Here is a 25,292-nt window from a genome sequence, read left to right as displayed (position 1 = left end):
GACAAATTCCCATTTTGAACACATTTTTTCAATACCTGAAATTCAAATGTGTGCAAAATGGGAACAAACCAAAAAGATAATGCCTTAGTATCGTTAAAAAACAGATATTGACAATCATTACTGTTGTGTAGCTGTCATTAAAAGGGAATTATGATTTAGAAGTAGGAAAAGAGTTCTTTTATGCAGGAAGGTAGGAAAATGATCCATTTTGTCCAAGACAACCTTAATGGGATAGGTCATGCAAAATGGATGTTTAAATTGAACTCTTTTTACAGGAAAATGTTACATCAGATTTTTCAAAGAATAATGTTGATTAGTGCTAAGATTTGAGTATTGATTATGTAATTTTCCCCAATCTTGTCAACATTTGTAATCGTGGTAACTCGACATGGGGGATTTCAGAAGGAAGTTCTGGGAGAAAGGCAGTAAATCAGGATATTTAATTTCGATTCTGTAGATACCTTGAGAGAATCTGGATATGTAATTACCTGGGGTATAGTTTCCAAGAAATATCAGAGACCAACTTCTACCAAGGGCTTAGTATAAACAATGGAAAAGGAAGATATTTAAATTGAAAAATAAAACCCTAGCATTGTAGCTATTGCTTCTGTTAACAATGTTAACAGTTTAATGTTCAATTGCAAAACCTGGCAGAAGCCTTGAAGATGTAATGCTGGTTAAATTTTGACCACCAAGGACTATAATAGTTGTTACTAAAAAAAAATATAAAAAGCAAAGTTTCTGAGATTAATCACAATATGGCAAATACAATGACATGAAGTTCTTGCCCATTTGACCAAGTGGAGAAATAGTGGTGTTCTCAAGGACTAGAGGGAAATATGTATGTAGTAAACAGAACAATAACCTTGTGAAACTGAGGTGACCCTTAAGGCCCATGGGCCTCTTGTCTTATCTAGATATCATGCACCAATTTAGGTAATATAAGACTTAGTAATTAATAAGAGAATTTAGAATATATTTATACCCCCGCTCCGAAGGAGAGGGGGGTATACTGTTTTACCCTTGTGTGTCTGTCTGTCTGTCCGTCTGTCTGTCTGTCCGTCTGTCTGTCTGTCTGTCCGTAACAAACTTTGGTCGCAGTTTTCTCAGCAACTACTCATCAGTGGTGCTTGAAATTTTAACACACTCTTTGTTTAGCCATGCCATATGGTGGGATTCATTTTTGTATGAATTCGATGTCAACTTCCTGTTTATCCGTGCGTTTGTCCGTACCATACATAAAAAATTTTGGTCGTAGTTTTCTCAGCAACTACTCATCGCAGATGCTTGAAATTTTAGCACAATCTTTGTTTAGGCATGCCATATGGTGGGATTCATTTTTGTATGAATCCGATGTCAACTTCCTGTTTATCCGTGCGTCTGTCCGTATCACACATAACAAACTTTGGTCGCAGTTTTCTCAGCAACTACTCATCACAGGTGCTTGAAATTTTAACACACTCTTTGTTTAGGCATGCCATATGGTGGGATTCATTTTTGTACTAATCCGATGTCAACTTCCTGTTTATCCGTGCGTCTGTCCGTACCATACATAATAAATTTTGGTCGTAGTTTTCTCAGCAACTACTCATCGCAGATGCTTGAAATTTTTTCTTTGTTTAGGCATGCCATATGTTGGGATTCATTTTTGGAACAAATCCGATGTCAACTTCCTGTTTATCCATGCGTCTGTCCGTACCATACATAATAAATTTTGGTCGTAGTTTTCTCAGCAACTACTCATCGCAGATGCTTGAAATTTTTTCTTTGTTTAGGCATGCCATATGTTGGGATTCAGTTTTTACAAATCCGATGTCAATTTCCTGGTTATCACTGTGTTTGTCCATAACTGAACTTGTGTATTCACATCAGAGCGGGGGTATTATTAGTGAGCATTGGCTCACAGACTTCTTGTTTATTTATGTACTTTTTGGGGGGTTATGATTTTTATGTTTATTTTTTTGATTGTTTTGCAAATTTACTTATTCATGTATATTTAAATGTCCAAACACCAAGATAATAATTTCCGTTTTCCAACCACGAAGGCTTGCTATATCAAGTATGTTATACCATCTTAACTGAGTAGGTTTTTTTTTCTTCACATTTTTCTATTGGCTTTTCTTTGTATTTTAGGTGATAAGTTTGTTGTCGAATGGCAGCGTGTTTTCCTCCAAGACCAAAATCACAGTAAGCTCCTTTGTCCGTGATCTGTGACAATTTTAATTCATTTCTCTCTTTAAGTTTGTCTTTTTCTTAAAATCAATTAATTTGATTTTTTCTAATAAACTGAAATTGAAGTGTACTTTCTTTTGTTTTGTGAAAAAAAGTGCTAAAATCATATAGTAAAACAGGTGTACAATTTAATTAATTTATTTTATTTTTTTTTTTTTGCAGCCAATCCTTTTTCATTCCAAACAACACTTCATAGTAATGGAACCATATATTTTGCATACAGAGACGTAAGTACATGTATTTTAAATCAAGTTCCATTTAATTTACTTGAATAAGTTTGTTACGCGAGTATTTAATTGCAATTTAATAAAATTAAATTCAGAATAGCAATTACTTTGTCCTTAAAAGTTCTATTTGGATTTCATAAAGGCAATGTAATGTCTGAAGTGTGTTTCAAGATAGAACTTGATAACATTCATTTGAAAAAAAAATGCCAGCGTAATTTGTCCAAACCGGATACCACCCACTCCATAAAAATTGGCCAGATTAGACAGAATTCGGAATGCAGGAAAATATTTGAAATTTTCGTTGTTTTATCAACAAGTACAATGCATATGTTGGCAAAATATAATTAAATGATTATATCTTTCGATAATTACGGAGTCACTTAAGTAGCCCATCTATCATGAAAGGTGTTAATTGTATTGAGATGACTCAGGTCATATGGTGTGGCCAGATTAGAGGAAATCATTTCTGTTGATTATGAGTAGTTGGGACCAATATGGCCATTAGGAATACAGAATAGACAGTATCTGGACCACACAGAATTTTTAATGATGCACTTGTGAAAGAAGTGCATGGGACTAAAATTTAAAAGTGAATTGACAAAATTCTGGAGTACTCAGAATGATTATGCAAATTGCACTGTAGCTTTAAAGCAGGTTATTGGCACAAACACGCACAAATTTCTTAAAACAGAGGTAAAGGGGGGGGGGGGGGGTTCTAACAGTATTTTACTTTTGTTCATCATTGTTACCAAGACAGAAATTGTGATTTTAGAACATCCACTCCTTTCATACTATAATCCTGATTTCCTCTGCTGTCAGGGTACCATTTCTTACCACAGATTGATAGAGTGAGACACAATTGATTCATTTTCTCCAATTATTGGTTCCTCTAATTAGTCATTGCCCTGTGTGTACTGTAGCTTCTCCTAAAAGATATAATTAGCTAAACTCAATGTCTTGAATCTAGTACAGTACACAAGACTAGTGTCCAGAAAAGAATGGCTTCCTTTGAAGAACCATTACTGAGTGTAGGAGAGTCCAAATACCTCTATCCTTTATGCTTCTTTTGCATGCTTGACACACATAACAGCTTGTTTAAAGATTTATTGAATGAAGTTACTTGGTAAATGGCTGAACAAGTATAAAATTGCTTTTTCTTCTTTTGCGCTCATCTGATTGAAGTTAAGACGAGTTTATGCTATACTCCCATTGTTAAAGCTTTAGAAGCAAGCCCATTGCCAAGTAACCATACTCCCTACCTGGACATAATTTGCATTGATAAGGCAGCTAAGACTTGCTTTTACTGGTGCTTCTGACTTACATTTTTCTGGATGAGTGACCAGGCTTAAGGTCCATTCTAAAGTATGGTAACTAACAAGCACTACCCTGTCCAAACTTGCATGAAAGCACACAACCAGACATTGCTTTTCATGCAACATCTATGCTACATTTTCTGAATGATTGCATGAACAGGTTAAAGTTTATGAAGCAGATCCATTTCTTAGTCACTATAAGCCCTATATTGACCAAAGTGTCATGGATGATGAATTCTACGGATGCACAATACCAGACTTGCTTTGGATACTGGATCTAACCTACATCTTCTTGTTGAGTGACTAGGTCAAAGTTTTTGGAGAAGGTCTCTTTCAAATTAACAATAAACCCTACCTGATGTAAACTTTTATGACTTTTGCATCAAGGGATGCCCACTACCAGACATTGCTCCAAAATCTTATCTATTTTTTCAAAAGATTGAACAGTTAAAGATTTTGGAGTAGATGTATTCCCAAGCTGCTGCAAACCTTACCTAGTCCAAATTTGCATAGATGTGCATAATTAGGGATGCACACAACCAGACCTGTTTCTAATGTTGCATCTTACCTATTAAATAACTTGTTTTTTCATAAGAAATTTTGGAGAAAATCAAGAGACCTGTTCATTCAGAAACATTTTTATGCCCCAAAGTCCATATTTTAAGAATAAATATTGTATTTCTGAAAGTTTCTTGAAGCTTAATAAAAAAGTTTTCTTATCTCAAGCTGAATGGAATCGTGTACACTGGAGGAGTAATGTATTCTACAAAAAAGATTGGATACTGTTATAAATAAGAATGAAACCTAGAGGTGAAAGCATTGAGTACAGGTATCCAACCCTAGCTATGAAGTATCTATATGTTGTATATCTATGTATTATATATTGTAGGTACCTGTCGAGGTATTTAATATTGAAGTGAAAAATCACCCTGTGAAAGTGGGTGTGTCTGACGCTTTCTACATCGACACAATACAAGGAGGTAATGCTCTCAGCTCTGTTCATATTTCACAAGCAAAATATTTATTCAATAAAGAGCCCTCCAATGTTATAATTGGTTGAAAGGTCTTTAGGGAATATCAGTGATACATATATTTTTTTCTTGCTGTGACTTTATCATATTGATTTTGTCATCATTAGAAACCTTTACCTTCATCAATATTTTTTCTTTTGACATTCTCAGCAATTTTATTTTCATTTTGTGTGAAAAAACAGAATTAATTGCTTGCAAGAAGAAAAAACAAGTATAATTTGCAATAACATCATTCAACAGGATACACTTATCTTTTAAAGAAAATATAAACACTTTCATGAAATTCTGTTAATTACATTCCCTTAAAGAAACCCTCTTCACTTTTTCTGATTTATTTAGTCCTCTTGAGTTTTTTTATGTGATTTTAATTCCAGCAAAGAGTGTACTGATAAGAAGGTATTATATCATTACATTTTTACAACCCATTTCAGGCTGGCGAATGACCACTTAAACATGTAAATAAAATATATATTTGCCAGTAAAACACCCCCTTTGCCAGAAAAACCATAACACCACCAGCATAACACCATGCTAGGTCAAAAGCTCAGTACACCTCATGTCTGCTTCGAGATTTATGTATACTTTTTACCTGAAAACATATTTTATGTTGGGTATATGTCTCAATTCTTGTCATGTAAATCAGCTGTTTTGATTGTTAAAGGGGCTTGGACACAGCTGATTTGAAGTCAATATTTTCTCAAATTTTTAGTATAATATCAAGACTTGTATGTTATTAAAACTAAAAATTCGGGACACGTTTGACTGACACACATCCTTGCAATTTCAGGAAGTAAACTTTATCATAGATATTTAAGAAAAGTGAAAATCTGGTGTGTATTAATGAAAAAATATTAAAACTCTAATCCAGAAAATTCAGAAAAGAAATGTGAGAAAGCAAAACCAACTCACCAGTATCATCAGTCTTTTTTCATTGATGTGTGCAGGGTAAACAAATCGAACACACCCAGTAAAACATATACATTAACAATAACAGAGCTTGTGCTCATTTTTACAAAAACAGATGTTTGACATGATGTTATGAAGAATGGCGTTGTCATTAAAGTTTTAAAATTTTCGTGCAAGGTCAATTTATTAAACTGAAGTATTTTTTTTTAATAAAAATGTATAAATTTAAAATTGTAAACAAAATGGCAATGCAGCTGTGTCCAGGCCCCTTTAAGAAGCTTCTCTACTGTTATTTTCTTACAAGATTCAGCGACTCTTTCTCTAGGACTTGTATGTATTGTTCTGTGTGACATTATGCATAAAGCTTTTATCCTTTTCAACATGCATCCTTCTGTTCTTGTAGTAAAAAGTAAAAATGAGTCTCACCATCGATACTCTGATACCAACGAAGGTAACACTGTTGCCATGGAAATTATGCGCATCTTGTCCTGGCCCTGACCTTCATAATCTTGACCCTGAACTCAGCCTTTAACCATTACAAACTTATTAGACAATTTCTTGTTAAAGTGAATTTTACTGTAAAAGATGGAAAAAGAAAATGGTGTCTTGTACATTTTGTTTGTGCACTAAGCATTATTAACAGTTTAGGTATAATCATGCATGGCTGCATGTAAGATTGTTTGTATACTGTTCCTTGTTTCTTTCCTACAAATTCTGAAACTCAGGTAAGCAATGAAAATTAAGATTCACAAAATTAATGCCTCTTTCCAGAAAATTTTCCAGGTAAGCCCATACGGTACTGCATGTCTTTACTGAGAAAGTTCTTATTGTGAACATGAAGTTAACACAGACTGCAGTCAATGAAACTTGATATGGTGAAAGATGACTCACAAATTATGAATGAATTTGATTTTCAGTGAGTAAATTCTTTAAAAAAAAAAAACCAAAAACATAATTTAATGTATATTTATTGTGGTTCAGGCATACCTAAAGCAATAAGCTAATCAATAACTTCTATAAAGTCTGACAAATATCCAGACAAAACAATATCATTACCACTATATTGATGGGTTCCAAAGGCATGTTTGATAGGTATTGACAATATTATCACAATATTGGAAGTCATTTTGTGTAAATGGAGGTTGTACAGACTGCAGGTTGCATTATAAATACAGATTTAGTTCAGCTAGTATGTCTATGTCCTATGTGTTTTCTGAATAGTAGTTTTAGGCATGCTGTTCGTATTCTGAAAAGAGTTCTCAGTTGTATAAGTTTTTTAAATTCACAGTTATGTACAGTACACTTTGTTCAGAAAAATCCAGCGCTTAAATATATATTTTTTCCCAAGTTTTAATTGATATCCACTTAGTTTAGTTTGTAATACATATGTGCAGAAGTCTTGAAAGATTTTCTCATCAGATATTTGAAGTTAAGCTTTAAGCATGGTTATTTTCATCAATAGTTAATAGGAGGGGAAAAAATAGAAGCATCTGTATTAAGTGCTTGCTACAATGGAGTAATTTTTTTTTTGTGATGTGTGGCATGATAATTATATCAAACATATATTCCTGTTTGTACCTGGTAAGTTAAATTGAGAGTTACAGTAAGGAAGTGTAGTAAATACTAGTCATGTGATCAATTAAGATGTATGGTTTCATTTGTTTAAGGAGTTCCTAGCTTCCTCACACTAAGAGATTTATGCACTGATAACAATGCTAGGAAAAAGTTTAAGCAATGAGTTCTATGTGCAACAAATCTCCAGGGGGCCAGTTAAGATCAAAGCAACAGAGTAAATTAAAGTATAATTTGAGAAGGATATTAACATATACAGTAAAACCTTGATATCTAGAACTTGACAGCTAAGCAGATACTTAGAGATATATTAGAGGATTTGAGATATGGAGGTTTGATATGCACAAAGAAAAACAACTCACTTAGACATATCCATGGTATTTGAGATATTCAATGTACTGAAGTTGGACTATGTTGATTATACTTTTTAAAGACACTTAAGTAATTAAGTTGTGAGTTGCACTTCACTAAATTAAGAAGGTCATTATCAAAGAACTATTTGCTGAGTTAATGAATTTGTTTTTAAGGTGTACAGAGAAGAACAATATATGAGTATCATCGAGTGGAAGTTGACTTTAAGCGTGTACGTTCTCAATCGGTGGTTATATTGGAACCATTAGCAAGTAAGTGGACAAGCAGCATGAGTACGGGAGAAGCTTTAGGGCAGTCTACATTTGATTAACACTAATGATTGAGATTAATGTTTGATATATAGTCAAACCTTGTTAGCCCAAAGACCATAGAAACGAGGAAAACTTGAGATATGAGAGGATTCAAGATATCAAGGGTAAAATATTGAAGGAATAAGTGGTTGGGACTTCCAAATCACTTTGACATATCCATGGTATTCAAGATATCAGTGTTCGAGATATGGAAGTTCAGCTGTATATTAAAACTCACTGGTGTGACATCACAATGTGCCTACATGTACATAATGTCCCTATATGATGCTTTTGCAGAGTAGAAATTTTTCAACCATGGGATTGTTTAAGATTAAATTTTGCTGGAAAAAAAAACTTTGCCCTCAGTTTGGACACAATTTTAATTTTCCAGCAAAATTTCTAGACTGTGATTCTTAAGAAACCTACAGTTTGAAGAATATATAGAGGATATTCGATGTTTTGTAGTTGGATATGGATTCTATTTCACGAGTGGGACAGGAATTTTTTTGTATTTTCATGAGTGCGAAGCACAAGTGAAAATATAAAAAAAAAATCCTGTCTCATGAGTGAAATAAATTCCATGTCCAACTACAAAACATTGAATTTTCTGTTTATTACATTTTTTTCTGTTTTTCCCTTTGCCTCTGTCTTTTCTTAACACAGTGCCATTAGGCAGTGACGTCATAGTTGAGCGGTTTAGATGTCATAGCCTAGCGAGATTGAAAACATTGTAATATGGATTTTAGCAACATATTTGGGAAGAAATTGGCAGTTTTAGTCTCTATCAAGATGGTTTAGTTACTATCTCTACATTGTATCTTGTCTTATGACAGACCAGAAATTATTTTTTACTTACTTTGCTATCCTCTCACACTGTGAGAGAATATCACTTTGGTATCCTTTCACTCTATGAGAGGATATTTTCTATCTTTTATTCAATAAATAAATCATAGTATTTCACTGTTGAACATGTAAAAAAAACATATCTTAATTCTGGAAAATGTCAAAAACTGTAGCAAAATGGAGAAAGAGTCTGAGTTGGGTTGGATAGAAGACCATTCTATGAGAATAGACATAAAAAAATAAATGTTACACACTATATTCCTGCTAGAGGCATATATCTGGAAAGACTGCAAGCCCAGTATCCATTAAAAAGAAATTTCTTGTACCTAAAAAAAAGGCATTTTCTTTATTGGTTTAAGTCCAGAAGAGTATATAGGGAAGGTAACATACATATCTATTGTCCATACTGCCATCTGTCTCTCCATCAATAAACCATTTTTCAAAATGCTAATCCTACAGTTTGGACTGATTTCAATAGAACTTGGTACACATATGGACTGTGGCCCCATGCTCCCCAAGGAGCAAACAGGAATAAGTCAAGTCAAAGACACATATGGACTACACTAAAAAATACAATTCTTTATGACAGATTTTGATTTGGACAAATAGTGTTGCCATTTTTACTAAAAATATAAAATTTTGTGAAATTCTGAATGCTGCTCTTCCTATAGGTTTTGTCCACTTTCATGAAAATTTGGTACACGAATTTAGAGGCTACACTTAGGAACATAATTCTCTGTCCAGTTTTTGATTTTGATGAATGGTGTAACTGAACCATGGTTATTAAAATCAGAAATCTCTGTCAACTTCTTTCAAAACTCAACTCCTCTGAAGGCTCAAGTCCAATTTCAATAAAAATTGAATAAAAAAGTATACACTACATAGGGATTACCCCCCCCCCCCCCCACTTTTTTTGCAAAGATAGACATAATATAGGCATTGAAATTTGGGGCTTAGCCTCCCAAACGTTTTTAGCTCACCTGAGCTGAAAGCTCAAGTGAGCTTTTCTGATCACCCGTTGTCCGTCGTCCGTCCGTCTGTCCGTCCGTCCGTCTGTAAACTTTTCACATTTTCAACTTCTTCTCAAGAACCACTGGGCCAATTTTAACCAAACTTGGTACAAAGTATCCCTGGGTGAAGGGGAGTTTAAATTGTTAAGATAAAGGGCCAAGTCCCCTTACAAGGGGAGATAATCAAGAAAAGACAAAAATAGGGTGGGGTCATTAAAAAATCTTCTTCTCAAGATCCACTGGGCCAGAAAAGTTGAAACTTCTGTGGAAGCATCCTGGGGTAGTGTAGATTCTAAGTTGAAAAAATCATGACCCCCGGGGGTAGGGCGGGGCCACAATAGGGAATCCAAGTTTTACATTGACATATAGAGGAATAAATCTTGAAAAATCTTCTTCTCAAGAACCACTGGACCAGAAAAGCTGAAACTTATGTGGAAGCATCCTTGGGTAGTGTAGATTCTAAATTGTTAAAATCATGACCCCCGGGGGTAGGGCAGGGCCACAATAGGGAATCCAAGTTTTACATTGAAATATATAGGAAAAATCTTGAAAAATCTTCTTCTCAAGAACCACTGGGCCAGAAAAGCTGAAACTTATGTGGAAGAATCCTTGGGTAGTTTAGATTCTAAATTGTTAAAATCATGACCCCCGGGGGTAGGGCGGGGCCACAATAGGGAATCCAAGTTTTACATTGAAATATATAGGAAAAATCTTGAAAAATCTTCTTCTCAAGAACCACTGGGCCAGAAAAGCTGAAACTTATGTGGAAGCATCCTTGGGTAGTGTAGATTTTAAATTGTTAAAATCATGACCCCCGGGGGTAGGGCGGGGCCACAATAGGGAATCCAAGTTTTACATTTAAATACATAGGAAAAATCTTGAAAAATCTTCTTCTCAAGAACCACTGGACCAGAAAAGCTGAAACTTATGTGGAAGCATCTTTGGGTAGTGTAAATTCTAAATTGTTCAAACAGGACCCCCCGGGGTAGGGCGGGGCCACAATAATTTTACAAGGAGGGGGGGGGGGGAATCTGGTAAAGAACAGCATGGCCAAAGTTACTCAGGTGAGCGATGTGGCCCATGGGCCTCTTGTTTTTGTTTTTGTTGAATTAGCCCCCTCTGCCATTCAGTTTTCTTCCGATGCCTTTGCTCTACACCAAGTTGTACGGTGCTGTATTTTGGTTTTACTTATATAAACATATCGCTTATCAATTGTCATTTCATGAAATATTATTTTACCTTTATTTACAGCTTGTAATATTGCCAAAGACTGTAACACTTGTTTAACTCAGGATGATTCGTTTGATTGTAAATGGTGTCCTCAGGTCAGCAGATGTTCAGATGGCATTGATTGGCTGAGACAAGAATGGCGGGATAGGGGATGTGAAATACAGGTACGTAAATCAGGACTCCATTTTTGTTCACAGTTGTCTCCTTTTCTTTACATACTAACAGCAGAGAAACAATTTGAATATCTGTGTTTGATATTAGTAGTTTTAAACTTTGTAATGATGTAAAAGATTTACAGACTTTTTATTTACGGCCTGCTGTTTACTATGATGTGGCTCTTAATATCATACAGTGCTGCAGTGAACTTTTTTCTTTATCATAAATATGAAAAAAAAGACTTCTGTATTTTTTCCTGATATTTGAACATATATTTATGATTTATGTACATGTACACAATTTTTCTTTAAAGAATCATTTAGAATATTGTGATTTGATTCTAAATTATAGGCCCTCGGTCAAGATTTCTGACAAAACTGATGTGAACTATTAGCTGAATTTAAAAAAAAAATATTTTGCTGTAGTAGTAAACTAACCATGTAGAATTTCAGAATGGATAAAGAAAGGGAACTCTTTAATACACTAAGGTTTGCACAACACTACAGCATTAATTTTATGCTATATATTCTTATTAAAATTGTGCAACTCAGAGTAGAGTATTGATCCAAAACATTTTTGGGGGATATTTCTTTTCAAATCTTCTGAAGCAATACTTTTTTGCATTTTAGTACTAAAAACACAAAGGCATCAAGCAAGTCTCACACTAATCAATCCTCAAATACAGCATCTAAACATGCATCAAATTTTCATCAATCTGCAAATGTCATTTTTTATTCATCTGATAAAGATAAACCAGTCCCTGTCTAGTACAGAAATAGCTGGGGGGAGGGAGGATAAGGAAATTATTTTTACCTTGATCATTCTTTGAGGTGAAGTGAAACTGAACACGATACTCTTATGACAGCTTTTAAACACAAGGACCTGTAAAACAGAATAATGTTGACCAACAATTAAAGGGGCATAGCCATATTTATGTTTATGATTTTGAATAAAAATCCCTATTCATTTTGAAAATAACTTCAGTTCAATGGTTTGAAATTTAAGTGAAAATTTCAATGTGACAACATCATTCTTCTTAACTAGGGAAAGGGCAAATTAAGTTTTAAGAGCCTGTGACCAATTCCATTGTGCAGAAAAAACAAGATTACAGTAATCATGCTTATACATGTAATGAATTCACGCTTACAGCGAAGTAATTTTCATTCCCTGTGGTTTAAAAGCATATTGTGAACGTAATGGATATTACAACTTAGGTTTATAACGAATCAAAATTGTTCGTCCTTAGCACTTAGTCATAAGCGTGTTTTACTATATATATATATATATTTATTGCAATAAAATATGTCAAATCATTCTTCTTAGCCAGCACCAAACACCTGTGTTTGTAAACATGGGCTTTAGCTCTGTTATTGTTTATGTTTAATGAGTGTATTCAATTTGCTTACACAGCACAAATCACTGAACAAGAACAAAAAATACTGATGTGTTGGTTTTGCTTTCTTATGTTTCTATTCTGACTTTTCTACATTATACTTGTAATATTTTTTAACACCACAAATTTCCAACTCCGTATTCTTGAATTTGGAAGGACTGAGAAAAAAAACTTAGAATTATCTGAGGATTCGAAATATCAAGGTTAAAATGGATAATGAAAAGGGAGTTTGGACTTCCTTATCACTTAGACATATCCACTGAATTCAAGACTTTGCATGACGTTCGAGATACCAAATTTCACCTGTATGAAGGAAAAAAAATTAGTGTATGAAAGTGCAAGGATATATGCCAATCAAACGCATCAGAAATTCTAGGTTATGATAATGTCTAGATAAAGGAAGATTCTAAACTTGCTTTTAAATTTTGTCCATCTGATATGCTCTTGCAACATAAAAATCATGAATTTCTACCAAAAATTTGAAGGCATGTAAACTTCAACTGTGTCTATGCCCTTTTAATGTACATCACAGTATATGAAACATACCACATGTTTTAGATATTTATTCCTAGTTCGGTTGTATCCATGTATTATTTCTTGTTATGTAGCATGTACATGTTTGCTGTATCCAATATGATATTGTTTGATTGTGTCTGCATGATGGTATAGCTAAAATAAGAGTATATTAGTGTCAAGGACATATACAAAATCCATTGTACCAAGGGAAATATCAACCCATCATACTCTTTATTCCACAAAATAGGCATTTAATTGAAGAAGGAAGATATTACGTAGTACTGCTAACCTGTGAAACAAATCATTATGTAACTGATCTCATACATTTTACACTTCAGTAAAAGATTTTTTTTCATTAAAAGCATTTAGTAACAATGCCTATCTTAGAGATTCATCATAGATATATTTTTTAAATTTATATTAACATTTGTAGTACTATATATTAAAATTTACCTACTTTGAAGAAGTATATATCCCCAGGGTTTTCCTAAATTTGAGGGAGACATCATTATTTCTTTGTCTTAATTTAACTGTTAAAAAAAATTAAAACTTTCATAGAAGATATTTATTTCATATGAAACAGGAATACTTGGTTAAGGAAAGATAAATTCATTCAAGATCCATTTAAAATGTTTTGAATATACTTCTGTTTGGTCTCAATATGAAATTGTCTGTGTATCAGGGCTTTGATAAGGTTAGTAGATGTAACCTTTCACCTACGACCCTTTCACCTATGACCCATTCAACTGTGACTTCAGCTACACCTTCAGAGAAAGCAATTATCCAGCCTGATTGTTCGGTAAAGTGACATTCGATTGGAGGACATTAACTGATCTTTTCTTGGTTTTATTTTCGCTTTAGTTTAGTCTTCTGTTGCATATTTGCTTTTTACTTAACTCTTTAAGGCACAGAAGAGATGGGTTCATGTGTCATTAAAAGTTCTCACATTTTTTAAAACAAGTTGATTAAGTTTGGGTGTTGGCAATTTTTATGTTTCTGTAGACAAAGCCTTTTTACAATTTTGTGAAGAAATTTTTGAGAAAATTATTGAAAATCTTAAAAGTACTTTTATAAATGTAATATAAAAAATGATTAATATCAAATCATGTTTGGCTTATTCATGTTCATTTTAAAACAATACCCTAAAAAAGGGGAAAAAGAGAGAGAGGGAGGGAGCATGATAAATACCACCATGATGGACATCAGCCTAATAGCAGATGAATATTTACAACAAAAAATATATGTATAGAAAGCTTTTCAGACAAGTTGACTTGGAAGAATACAAAAAAGGTCCATCCCTCAAGTAAGAACAGTAACTCTCTTGAAATTATAATTAATTCAAAGTATATTTTTATGTCTGAAATTGAAGTTTATCTTAAATTCTTATTTTTGCAACAAATTTCATTTCATGCCTTTTCAATGGGACCTATTATACTCGATTCAGGTGCTCTCTCTCTTTCTCTCTCTCTCTGTGATCTCTCTCTCTAGCAATCACAAGTATCTTTCCCCTTTCTCTTTCCTGTTACATCCATATCCCCTTTTGTTCCATATCAAATACAGGAACATTGATATTTACGCATAGGGATTTATTGTGGATATTGTAGAAAATTTGTTTAGATATTTGTTTGGTGTGAGTATGAGAATATTTGAGTGAGTATTGGTTGTCTTGCTTTAACTAAGCAATTCTTTGACTTTACCAGGCATTCGACAACCCAGCTAAGTGCGCTCCACCTACAACAGAATCACCTACAACCAAATCACAAACAGACATACCAACAAAATCTAACACAACTACCATGGCACCTAAACCTTCAATAAGTACACTTAAACCTACCACAAGTATACCTAAACTCAGTACATTTAAACCCAACACCACAAGTACACTTAAACCCAACAGTACAGCAAAACTCGCAAGTACACCTAAACCCACCACAAATACACCTAAACCTACCATCACAAGTACACCTGTACCCACCACAAGTACACCTAAACCCACCACAAGTACACCTGTACCCACCACAAGTACACCTGTACCCACCACAAGTACACCTAAACCCACCACAAGTACACCTGTACCCACCACAAGTACACCTGTACCACAATCAACATTGGTTGCTCCTCAGAAGAATGGGGATGGATGCATGCCAGGGGTATAGTCAGCAGAATGTTGTTTTTTTTTTGTTTGTGTTTTTCTTCATAATGATATAATAAAGTTTCATTGTAGTAAATCATTATGCTTTTAGGTTTGACTTGCCCAGACAAATTTAGTGCTTGCTAAAAAGGAATATTGTAATTTGAAAGGACAAACACTAATGTCATTGAAATAGTCCATAGCTTCTGAGACATACAGTGAAACCTTGTTATCTTGAACCCCGGAAACTTCAAGATATCCAAAGATTCAAGATATTGAGCTGAAAATACAGAAAGAAAGAGTGGTTGGAACCATCAGATTAGTTTGATGTATCCATGGCATTTGAGATATTGATGTTTGAGATAGCAAAGTTCAGCTGTATATCTATTTCAAAGAAGGATTTTTGCTTTGGTGACCAGAATATAATGTATAAAGAAAACAAATGAAGAAATCAGAGTCATACTAAGCAAAACATAATAATCAAAAATTTGATCTGATTAAAGAAGAGAGGGGATGTCAATGTGACATACTTGCATTAGGGAGACACGAGGAAATGGGGATGCTTTAAAAATCAGCTGCTTAATTGACTATTTATTGATAACTAAATGAATCATACAATTACCTATAAAATTTAAGTAAGGTTTACCCAGAGAATATCTGCGAAAATACTTCTTGAATATAATTAAGTCAAACTTAAAAGCATTTTGATTAATTTATTTCAAAGCTGGGACTCTAAAGCTAATTTTTTTTCCTATTATTTATTGGAAGATGTTCAAAATCAGCAGTATCTAAAGTTATGCCTCCGTAAAAATAACTGAAAATCTGGCCAAAATGGGAAATTTCAGGTTTTTCAGATACTATATACTGTCTCGTAGTTGATAACCTGAATTATATAATTGTACAATACTATTGGGACCATCCTATGACTGCTTCACTATTAGTATTCAACAGATACCCATATTCTACTATATTTTTAAGGTTGTAAATCAATATATTTTTAAAGAGTTAATTTTTGATTCAAAATCTAAAATAGTTATTTAATTTTTGAATTCAGTTTTGTGTGTTATAATAACCATTTGCCCTATTTCAGCATGAACCCATCCTTGTCTTGTCAGTTTTTTTCTCTGTTTCAAAGCTAATATAAAAAATTTGTATGATTTTAGCATGCAAATTAATATACTGATTCTGTCTTTGTCAAAAGAGAAACAAATAATACTACACCACCGGTCAAAAAAATAATTTGTGGCATTTCCTACACATGATTACTTAATGTCAGTCATATTCAAATGTTGAGAAAGATAGAGAGAGAGAAAGGAAGAGAGAGAGAATGTCAGAAAATTGAGAGATATATGTTATTATGAAGATATTTTTCACAATCAAGCTCTATAGTGATGGATTTTTTTTTTTAGTTTATATGATTCTGTAATCTTTTTAGACATAAAAACAAGGGGACATTGATCAGTGATTTTAAAAAATCGCTTAGAAATTAAAAAAAAAATCTGGAAAGTTTTGTAAAATGCAGACAGTTTTAGAGTCCTGGCGTCATGTTTGATGTCATTTTTTTCACCCCTCCTTGGTGTTTGGATATCACTTATCACATTAATTAACACTTGGCAACTCTTTAACTTTTGACGAGATAGATATATATTTATACATATTTATATTGATTTTGAGTGGAAAAATCAAATTTATCATGTATTAGATGAATTAAAGGCATGTTTCCACTGCAATGTGGAATCTGTTTGCACTTTAAAGTATGTACAATGTATCTACAAACAAAACAAGAGTTGCTAAATATCATGAACATAATTTAATTTTTTTTTTAATTTATTAATTATAACCTTGCACTGTATGGTATTTTTTAAAGGCATGTACATGCATGTAAAAAAAAAAATACAAATATAATAGCCTAGTAACTAAAGTTTACTTCTTGCTTAAATTTAATATCCCATATTATACATATTTATGGCATATATACAGTCAATACTTATTAATCCAAACACTTGTGTTTTAAGCAAATATCTAGATTGATAAAGTGTTTTAATCATTTAAACATATCTTTTGTAATTGGTGAATATATATTTAAATTCTTCTCCCTAGTCTATCAAATGGTGGCCCTCAAATCTATCAAACAGTAGCCCTCAAATCTATCAAACAGTAGCCCTCAAATCCTCAAATCTATCAAACAGTAGCCCTCAAATCTATCAAACAGTAGCCCTCAAATCTAATAAGTTTTTATAAGTAAAGGCTGCATGCTGTGCAAAATGATGGATATGTTGTTTAGAAGAGCAGACTTTACAAATTTAAGAATGAAAAATATTAGTTATCATTTTTTGAAATACACAAAATTTTTATGACAATGTGAAGAGGTTTTTATTTGCATGGCGTAGTTGTTTGAGGAAAACCATTTTACATTGTGGCTAAAGATTATGACAGCCTTTACATATTAAGTTTTTATAATCAAAGCATAATCACTATAAATTGCATCTAATATGTGTGCAATTTATATCTCTAAGGAATGATTTTTTTATGGGAGGAACTATGATGGGGCCCAAGATTGAATTTTTCATCGTGACACACATCAATAATGGAATAAAATCAGAACATATACTCTCTGTTGTAGCATAGGTGTCTGCTCTGTATTCTATCTCCAAAATTTATATTTGATAAACTTATTGCATAATTCTCTCAAATAAGTCTCAAAGTTGCATGAAATAAGGAAAACCAGCTTTCATAACAAATACAATTGCATTGTATCCAATATCCAGATTTATATTTTAAAAGTTATTTGACAGCTATCTTTAAAACTTTAAAAAAAATACTTCTTGACATTTTCCATGTAATGACATCTAAACCTTTTCAGACCAATTACTGGAGAATCATTTCAATTTGTGAGGTGTCAATGTTCGTGGCTATAAGGCAAGAAAACTTTTTTGGTGCGTTGGGATGTAATATTGTTGGTAACTGGTATATATAGAATATTCAATAAGTAAATATGTTTACAAAATTATGAAATCCATGAACATTGGTCCCCCATGAACAATGATAAATCCTCAGTATACTGCATTCTTGATAATGTTATCTCATATAGGGAAAAATACATAGATTAGGTTCATGTAGAACTGGAATAGAACAGTATGCTTGGTAATTAAAGTCTCTGACTAGAGAGAAAGGCATAGAAAGAAGTGATTTCCCAGCTTACCTGATCTCTCTCTAGCACCCTATCTCTTGCACAAATAATTAAACATTCAATATTTCATTATATGTAACATGTATTTGATTAACATGACTTATATGACAAAGTATGAAAATTGTTATGCAACAAGAGGATTATATATTGTCCTATAAAATCTGAAATTTAAAGCTTTATACTTCATTTTAAACAATTTCTTTATTGAAAAAAAAGAATAAAATAAATAAATAAATAAGAATTAAAATTAAGAAAAAATTAAAATTTATATCAAATAAATCAAATAAAATAAAAAGAGTAAAAAGGAAATGGACAGAATAAGTTACTTCACTTGAAAAATACTTCTAGTTTAATGTGATTTTTCTTTTTTACATTTTCAGTCCAGCAGGAGTAACTGTTCTTACAAAGGAGCCCAGAAAAGTAAGTATAATTATAGATAGACAGAAAGCTATGTACTAAAAACAGAGATAAATATCAAAAGTGCCACAGTACCCAGTGTGGTGGTAACTATGTTGATAAATACTGATATTTACTGTCTTTAAGTATCAACATTGCTACCTTATCTAGAGTCACTGTGATACCTTCATCATCTATTAACAAGTATTGATAGTGCCATATTACACAGTGTAGTAGTGACAGCTGATATTTACTGTCTATTTAAGAAATAAAATATCATTTTTAGAGTTTCATTGGGATATAACATGAAGTTGGTCATGTGATCAAATCCTATAATGCTTACAGGGCATTAAAGTAGGTTTGACCATGTACCAACTTCATGTCATATCCCATTTAATATACTAAAAATGATATTTTATTTCTTATATTTATATTTTTTATTCATGTTACAATGAAAAAATTCACTTTTTAGACTTGGTTATGGAAATGCAAAGTAACATACGTGTAAGACATCATGTGACATCACAGTGTATGGTTTGCTTTCCATATGCATGAAATTCTGATCATGTGACCAACTTCATGTCATCGAAAAATTGAATGCCAATTTCTTTAGTATTGTCATATAAGGAAAGACATTGGTAAATGTAAAAAAAAATATTAATACATAACCAGCATTTTCACATTATCCTATGTTGTTATGACAGAAATGATTTTGATATAGATCATCTGTTTATTAATGTTGCCACACTATCCCAGTATTGTTTGACAGAGATCTTATACATGCTCTTTGCACAGGTAGTGACAGTGCCACAATAGCTGGCGTGGTGGTTGCGGTGATTATACTTGTGGCGTTAGTGGTAGGAATTGGAGGCTGGTTTTTCTATGCTTACACTCATCCCACATCAGCCTCAGGTCAATGGATGATAAATGTGAGTATCTGATTTATAAAACTCTTTATCTAAAATGGTAACATCAACTCTAGTTCTGAAAAAGCTAAACATTTCATGAGTAATGAGGGCTATAAATTGTTAGGTGCTGAAAAAGCATATTTGATGGCATAAAACAAGTATACTGGACTTACTGAATTTCTATGTTGTCATTGGTTATAATTCTCTGTAGCTGAATCAGGACTGATTCAGGACTGCTTTAAAAGTATACAAAGCCTTGAAAAATGTTAAAACTGGTAGATCAACTGCCATCATGCTGCATGTTTATTCCCTAGATATACAAAACTAGGAATACATTGTTCCAGGGAATACTGCCTACTGGCACCTTGTTTACACTTTTTTAATTTCTTTTTTTCAGCATCGCCCAAGTGAAATGAAAGCCAAGATGAGTAAAATGAAATTCTGGAAAAAAGACACTGGATCAGGGGAGAAATATCGTGTAGAATCTCAGGCCTAGGGGAAAAAATAAATTACAAAAGATGTGAACATTTGCTCATCAAAATATGAAATTATTTTTTTCATTTATTTATGATTTGTCCAACCAGAACATGTTTTGGTTTGGCATGTATATTATTTGTAGTATCTTATAAATCTGTATTTTTTCAAGGTATAGGTAGGCAGTTATTAATTAATCAAATATTTTCATTTTTGTTGAGCAAATTGGCTACAAGACTGTGATATCTAACTAAGGATTCCTTCGCTTCAATGTGTTTTAAATCTCTTAGAAGGGCATAAAACAAAGAAAAAGCATCATTTTTTAAATGGATTCATAGACCATCTTAGTGTCTGTATTTTAATTAAAGAATTGTGTCAATCCAGCTAGAGTAGCCAAAGAGACCTGGGAACCTACTGGACTGAGGGAATGCCTTATGAGAGGTTTTATATCTGTTTTGTCATTCTTTTCTCCCATGATGCCTTAAAAGACTTATATGGGAAGTGCAGGATGCTGTATCGCAACTTCTGATGGGTTTTTTTGGTGCATTGTTATTTGTCAGTGGGATACTTCATGAGAATGGGGCAAGGGAAAGTGTTTTCTTTTCCCACAGAACTTGTGCAGTCATTTTAATCTTGCTTGCAGAGCTGAAAGGAAATTGCAATTTTTGAATGCTGGGTAGAATTGAAATTGTCTACTCATTGATTCTGAATTCTGCTGCAAATTTTGACTCTGAAACATTTTATTTAAGGTACACAAGGATAAATATCAAAATAGCTTTTTAAATCAATTTCCTAGAATTTATTGTAATGTGGAGTATGAAATATACACCAAGATGATGTGTAAATTTAATTGTACAACTTACTGAAGTCACGTTATGTAGGAAAGTATTGAATTTTTGACAAAACATGTAAGTTATATTTTTTATGGTTATACCTCTACAGATTTTTCACTACCTAAGATTGAATTGATATATTTTCCCGATTTCCTTAAAATCACTGTAAGAAAACTGATTACCTACAAAAAGGTGCATCAGTTTGATGAACTATTTAGAACACCTAGCAGTTTCTTTTAATCTAATGAAAAGTTCTGATATGTTCCAAATAAAATTATGAATATTCATTATGCAACACAGTTAAAGTTACATTCAAGTAGGTGGGGCCTGATTGGTATGGAAAATGAGTAGCATGTCATTGTGATGTCATAGTGGTAAAATTTGAGAGGTGGAATACATAAGCTTTTCAGAGTAAAAATTGTGTTTTAATGAAAAAGAATGTTTTTTGCAATATAACATTTGTCCGATATTGGTAAAAGTCTTAAAAGAGAATGTATTTTTATCACAAAAAATACTGACATTTCCTTTTGGAATACAATTGCAATTTTGAGTTATGGGGTAACTGGTCTAATTTTAGTATTGGTATAATTGAACAGTCAAAATGTATTATTGAATATAGTTGATAAAATACATCGCCTCAGGAAATAGGCTAGCTCTTGGGGGAAAACTGGAATCTTACTGACTCCCTCAGTGACATTCTTAACTACTTAAAGTCATGCTGAAAAATGATTTATGCTTTGAAATATTCCAAGCTCTACTGGAGGATGACAATGCACTAAAAAACAGATGTTGTATACATTACGATGTAAGCCATGACCATACTACATATCATGTTGATTTTTATACAATTTTGTCCAAGAATTCCACTGAATATTATCATTTTATTTCTTTTCGTGTAGTTCTGCAAATTCTGCTCGATTAACAGTCGGATATTAGGAGAGATTTGTCATTGTAATTTTGTGTTGTATTTCAAAAACACACTTTGTTACCATTGACTGCATGGACAGGTTTACTTCATCTTATTTCTGATTGGTTGTTTCATACTATGATGATGTACATGTGGAATCATCTTTCATTTTCCCACCTCTCTTTAGTAAATTTAAGTAGAATTTACCAGTTGTGTGTTTAGCTTGTACTTACGAGATATTTTCAGAATGAACCTGTATCCTTTGTAGATACAAGTTCATACTCGCTACAGATTCTAGCTTAAAATACTGTTGTAAATGAATCTTTTGTAACATTAGAGAGCTCACTACATATCTCATACAATGTGATATGACTTAGCATTTATCTTTTTTGAACAATGCGAACATTTTTAATTTGTTGTTTTTAATTTTCATTTAAATATCCTGCCTGAAAATATAAGACACGACCACCAAAAAGACCACCAAAAAAAAATTATCATCTCATATACTTTATAGCAATGGAATTTTTGTTCTGCTTGTTAAAGCATGAATCTCTTTCCCAGCTTATTTTGTTACTTTTATTTTTTTTCAGTGCAATTGATAATGTTCAGTGTGATTAATATTTTAATAATTTTGCATGATTAGGTACACTTATTAATTAATATTCTGCATTATTTATGTAAATCAGTCAAACTGACAATCTGACTTCATATTTATGCAAATTAAAAAAAAAATATTCATAAAAGATTATTTCAGATCTTAGATTTGGGTTTCAGATTTTTAGTTCTGTTGTTCATGATGTTTGACTTGATGTTTCAGTTCTGTTGTTTAATTATAATGTTATTTAAGATAGTTTTTTTTTCTTCTTTTTGTTGTTTATGATTTCAATTGACACAATGGAATATTGTTACTGTTTGCTGTTATAAATAATTGATAAGTCAATTTTGAGATTATAGCACAATATACTCCAAAAATTTGCAAATATGTAAGAAATGATATTTTTGATCATTATGTACTGAGATTATATTCTTTTGAGCTCATCTTTATTGAGTTTTACAACAGAACTGCAACGAATGACTTAATTGTACCGGATTGTAAAACACCACAGGCAGTAGAACTTTACTTTAATTTGTCTTGAAATTTTATATGTGAAAAGAGACAAATTGAGAATCATCAGTAATTTTTTATGAGAGAATTTCCTGTGATAGCACTTTCCTGAAATTCAAGTGATATTTTTCACATTAATTTGATTTGAAGTTCGAATTTTAAGTGTAATTTTCACATTAACTTCATTTGAATTTCATATGCTCACATGAAATTACCAGGAAGTATGTTTGGTCTTGTACCATTATTCAATTTGTAATGAAATTTTAACCTTTTTCGATAAATATATTTTTAATATTATTAACACATTCGTTTCAGTTAACTCATACCCATTAATTGATTATCAAGTGAATGAGTGGTGGATCATTGTTAAATATTTACGAAACTTCTTACAATAGAAAATGGGTTGAACAAAGATTTTAAAATTGATTTGACATTTTTTTTACACTTGCATTATCATCCTGCTATTCAGACATGTACTTAAGAAATTTTCGCATGTTAAAAAAAAATTTCAGACATAGAAGCCTGTTATGAAATATTGTCAGAGAAATCTACTGAATATTTATAGAACAGACAACTTGATAATTTATTTTTATCACCCCACTTAGAAGTATCCTGGCTTTAGCAGCAATGATCAAGAAGATAATTAGATGGCATTTTACCATTCTAATTTGCTTAAACAATGTTAAATGATTGTGTAAATAATAAGACATTTCTAATATATACAGATCAATTCGTAGCCAAGTTTTACTTGTAGCTGAATTTACCAAATTGTATGATTTTTCTTTATTATTTTCTTTCTTTATTGTTTATATAGTGAATCAAAATCTGAAATGTATTTTTGATCCATACACTATTTTTCCATTTATGTATTTAATCTTTTGTAATATTTAAAACAGACGAGTATCAAAGCATTTATGAAATAATCTGCCAATCTTAATATTTATAAAAAATGTATGTCATTCAATTTTTCTGTCAAAAATGCCTAAAAATTCTGTTTAGTTTCCTTTATTTATTGAATCTTTTTAAAGTCTGTTTCATATTTCTGCCTCCTTGATTTGTAAATATTTTAAAAATCATTGAATTTTATGGCAGTGTGTGCAACTTTGACAGAAGCTCATTAAAACTTGTTTATTACATGGATTTGTTTATTATTTTGACAGGCACATCCCTGATTTAGGAAGTTAGAGTACCTTCCTCTCGAGAATTTTTCTCTCATATGGACGAGGTCGACAAATGTAGTCATGAATGACTTCAAACTTTTTTTAATTAGATAGTGATGAACAGTTGTGCTGGAAATTTTTCAGCTTCATTTCCTGCAATTGGAGAAGAGAAATTATTCTTTTGTATGCAGCATGAATACCCCTTCCTTTCTGTTATTTTACAAAATTTGTTCGTTATCTTCACTTATTTCATCTCAACCTTTGACTTTTATCTTTAACAAAATGATCCAAAAATCTATAAATCTTTTTCCCTTAACTGAATTTAAAGTTTATCGTTTATTGTCCAAGAATTTGGATCAAAATGGTCATGTAAAAGAAACCGAGCTTTGGTCTATTTGACTAAGTGACTCCAAAAACGATAGGAGTCTTCAACTCCATGAAGTTTGACGACCACGAAGTAAAACAAGTATAAAAGTTACAAATTACATCACATATAATTGTGCAATGATATTTTAATTTTAAATTTTGACCTTAAGATTGAAAAAAGCGTCCTTCACTTAGCATCCTGAATCTAATTAGTAAAAGGTTTAGAACCATGCAAAGTATATCGCACTGATTAAACATCTGTAATAATTAATGAAAATGACCAATGAAAAAGCAGTCTTTCTTCCTTTCAGCTATCGCAGATTTCTCAGATGCGATATAAAATTATAACTGGGTGTGAAGAGGTGTTAAGGACTTTGAGTTTTAGATAAAAATTGCATTCTTCATCTCCTGCCAAAAAACGTATGCATTATACATCCATAGCAGCGAATTAAGTGACATTTTGAAGTAACATAGTGAATTAGTTTGAGAGTTTGACAATTTCTAAAACGAGGTAAATTATTGACAAATAAGTTGATGAAACAAGAATATCAGCTGTCTCGTTTAAAGTCATCATGATCATTTCGTAAGTTCTATGGTCGATACAATGACCTTGTCAGCAAATACAATTTATCATTGAGTCAAATGCTGACAGACGTTTTTCATACTAATTGTTAGGCCATTATTTACACACTGAATTGTCGACGGATTTTTCCGTTATTTCCCGATCATGA

General features: G+C 32.3%; 1 protein-coding gene across 4 annotated transcripts in view; it reads left to right on the top strand.

The window, feature by feature from the left end:
- LOC133194159 (plexin domain-containing protein 2-like) overlaps positions 1-22,713 on the top strand; it is a 53,102-nt gene extending 30,389 nt beyond the window's left edge. The window contains exons 6-15 of one of the 4 annotated variants that reach the window (XM_061330153.1): positions 2,134-2,187; positions 2,395-2,459; positions 4,662-4,752; positions 6,113-6,160; positions 7,809-7,904; positions 11,048-11,190; positions 14,792-15,241; positions 18,793-18,832; positions 19,604-19,737; positions 20,114-22,713. In XM_061330153.1, the coding sequence (XP_061186137.1) occupies positions 2,134-2,187; positions 2,395-2,459; positions 4,662-4,752; positions 6,113-6,160; positions 7,809-7,904; positions 11,048-11,190; positions 14,792-15,241; positions 18,793-18,832; positions 19,604-19,737; positions 20,114-20,212 (1,220 nt within the window). In that variant the 3' untranslated portion in view covers positions 20,213-22,713. Of the gene's footprint in view, positions 1-2,133; positions 2,188-2,394; positions 2,460-4,661; positions 4,753-6,112; positions 6,161-7,808; positions 7,905-11,047; positions 11,191-13,773; positions 13,891-14,791; positions 15,242-18,792; positions 18,833-19,603; positions 19,738-20,113 lie in introns of all 4 variants that reach the window. The other 3 variants (XM_061330155.1, XM_061330154.1, XM_061330156.1) reach the window with 3 other exon arrangements.
- Positions 22,714-25,292: the final 2,579 nt, after the last annotated feature.

Source organism: Saccostrea echinata, unplaced genomic scaffold (assembly GCF_033153115.1).
Source record: "Saccostrea echinata isolate AGI-Se365-2 ecotype Australia unplaced genomic scaffold, CSIRO_AGI_Sech_v1 ptg000028l, whole genome shotgun sequence".
NCBI classification, from domain to species: domain Eukaryota; kingdom Metazoa; phylum Mollusca; class Bivalvia; order Ostreida; family Ostreidae; genus Saccostrea; species Saccostrea echinata.
The sequence above is the reverse complement of the archived record's forward strand: the minus strand, read 5'-3'. Positions and strand labels throughout refer to the sequence as shown.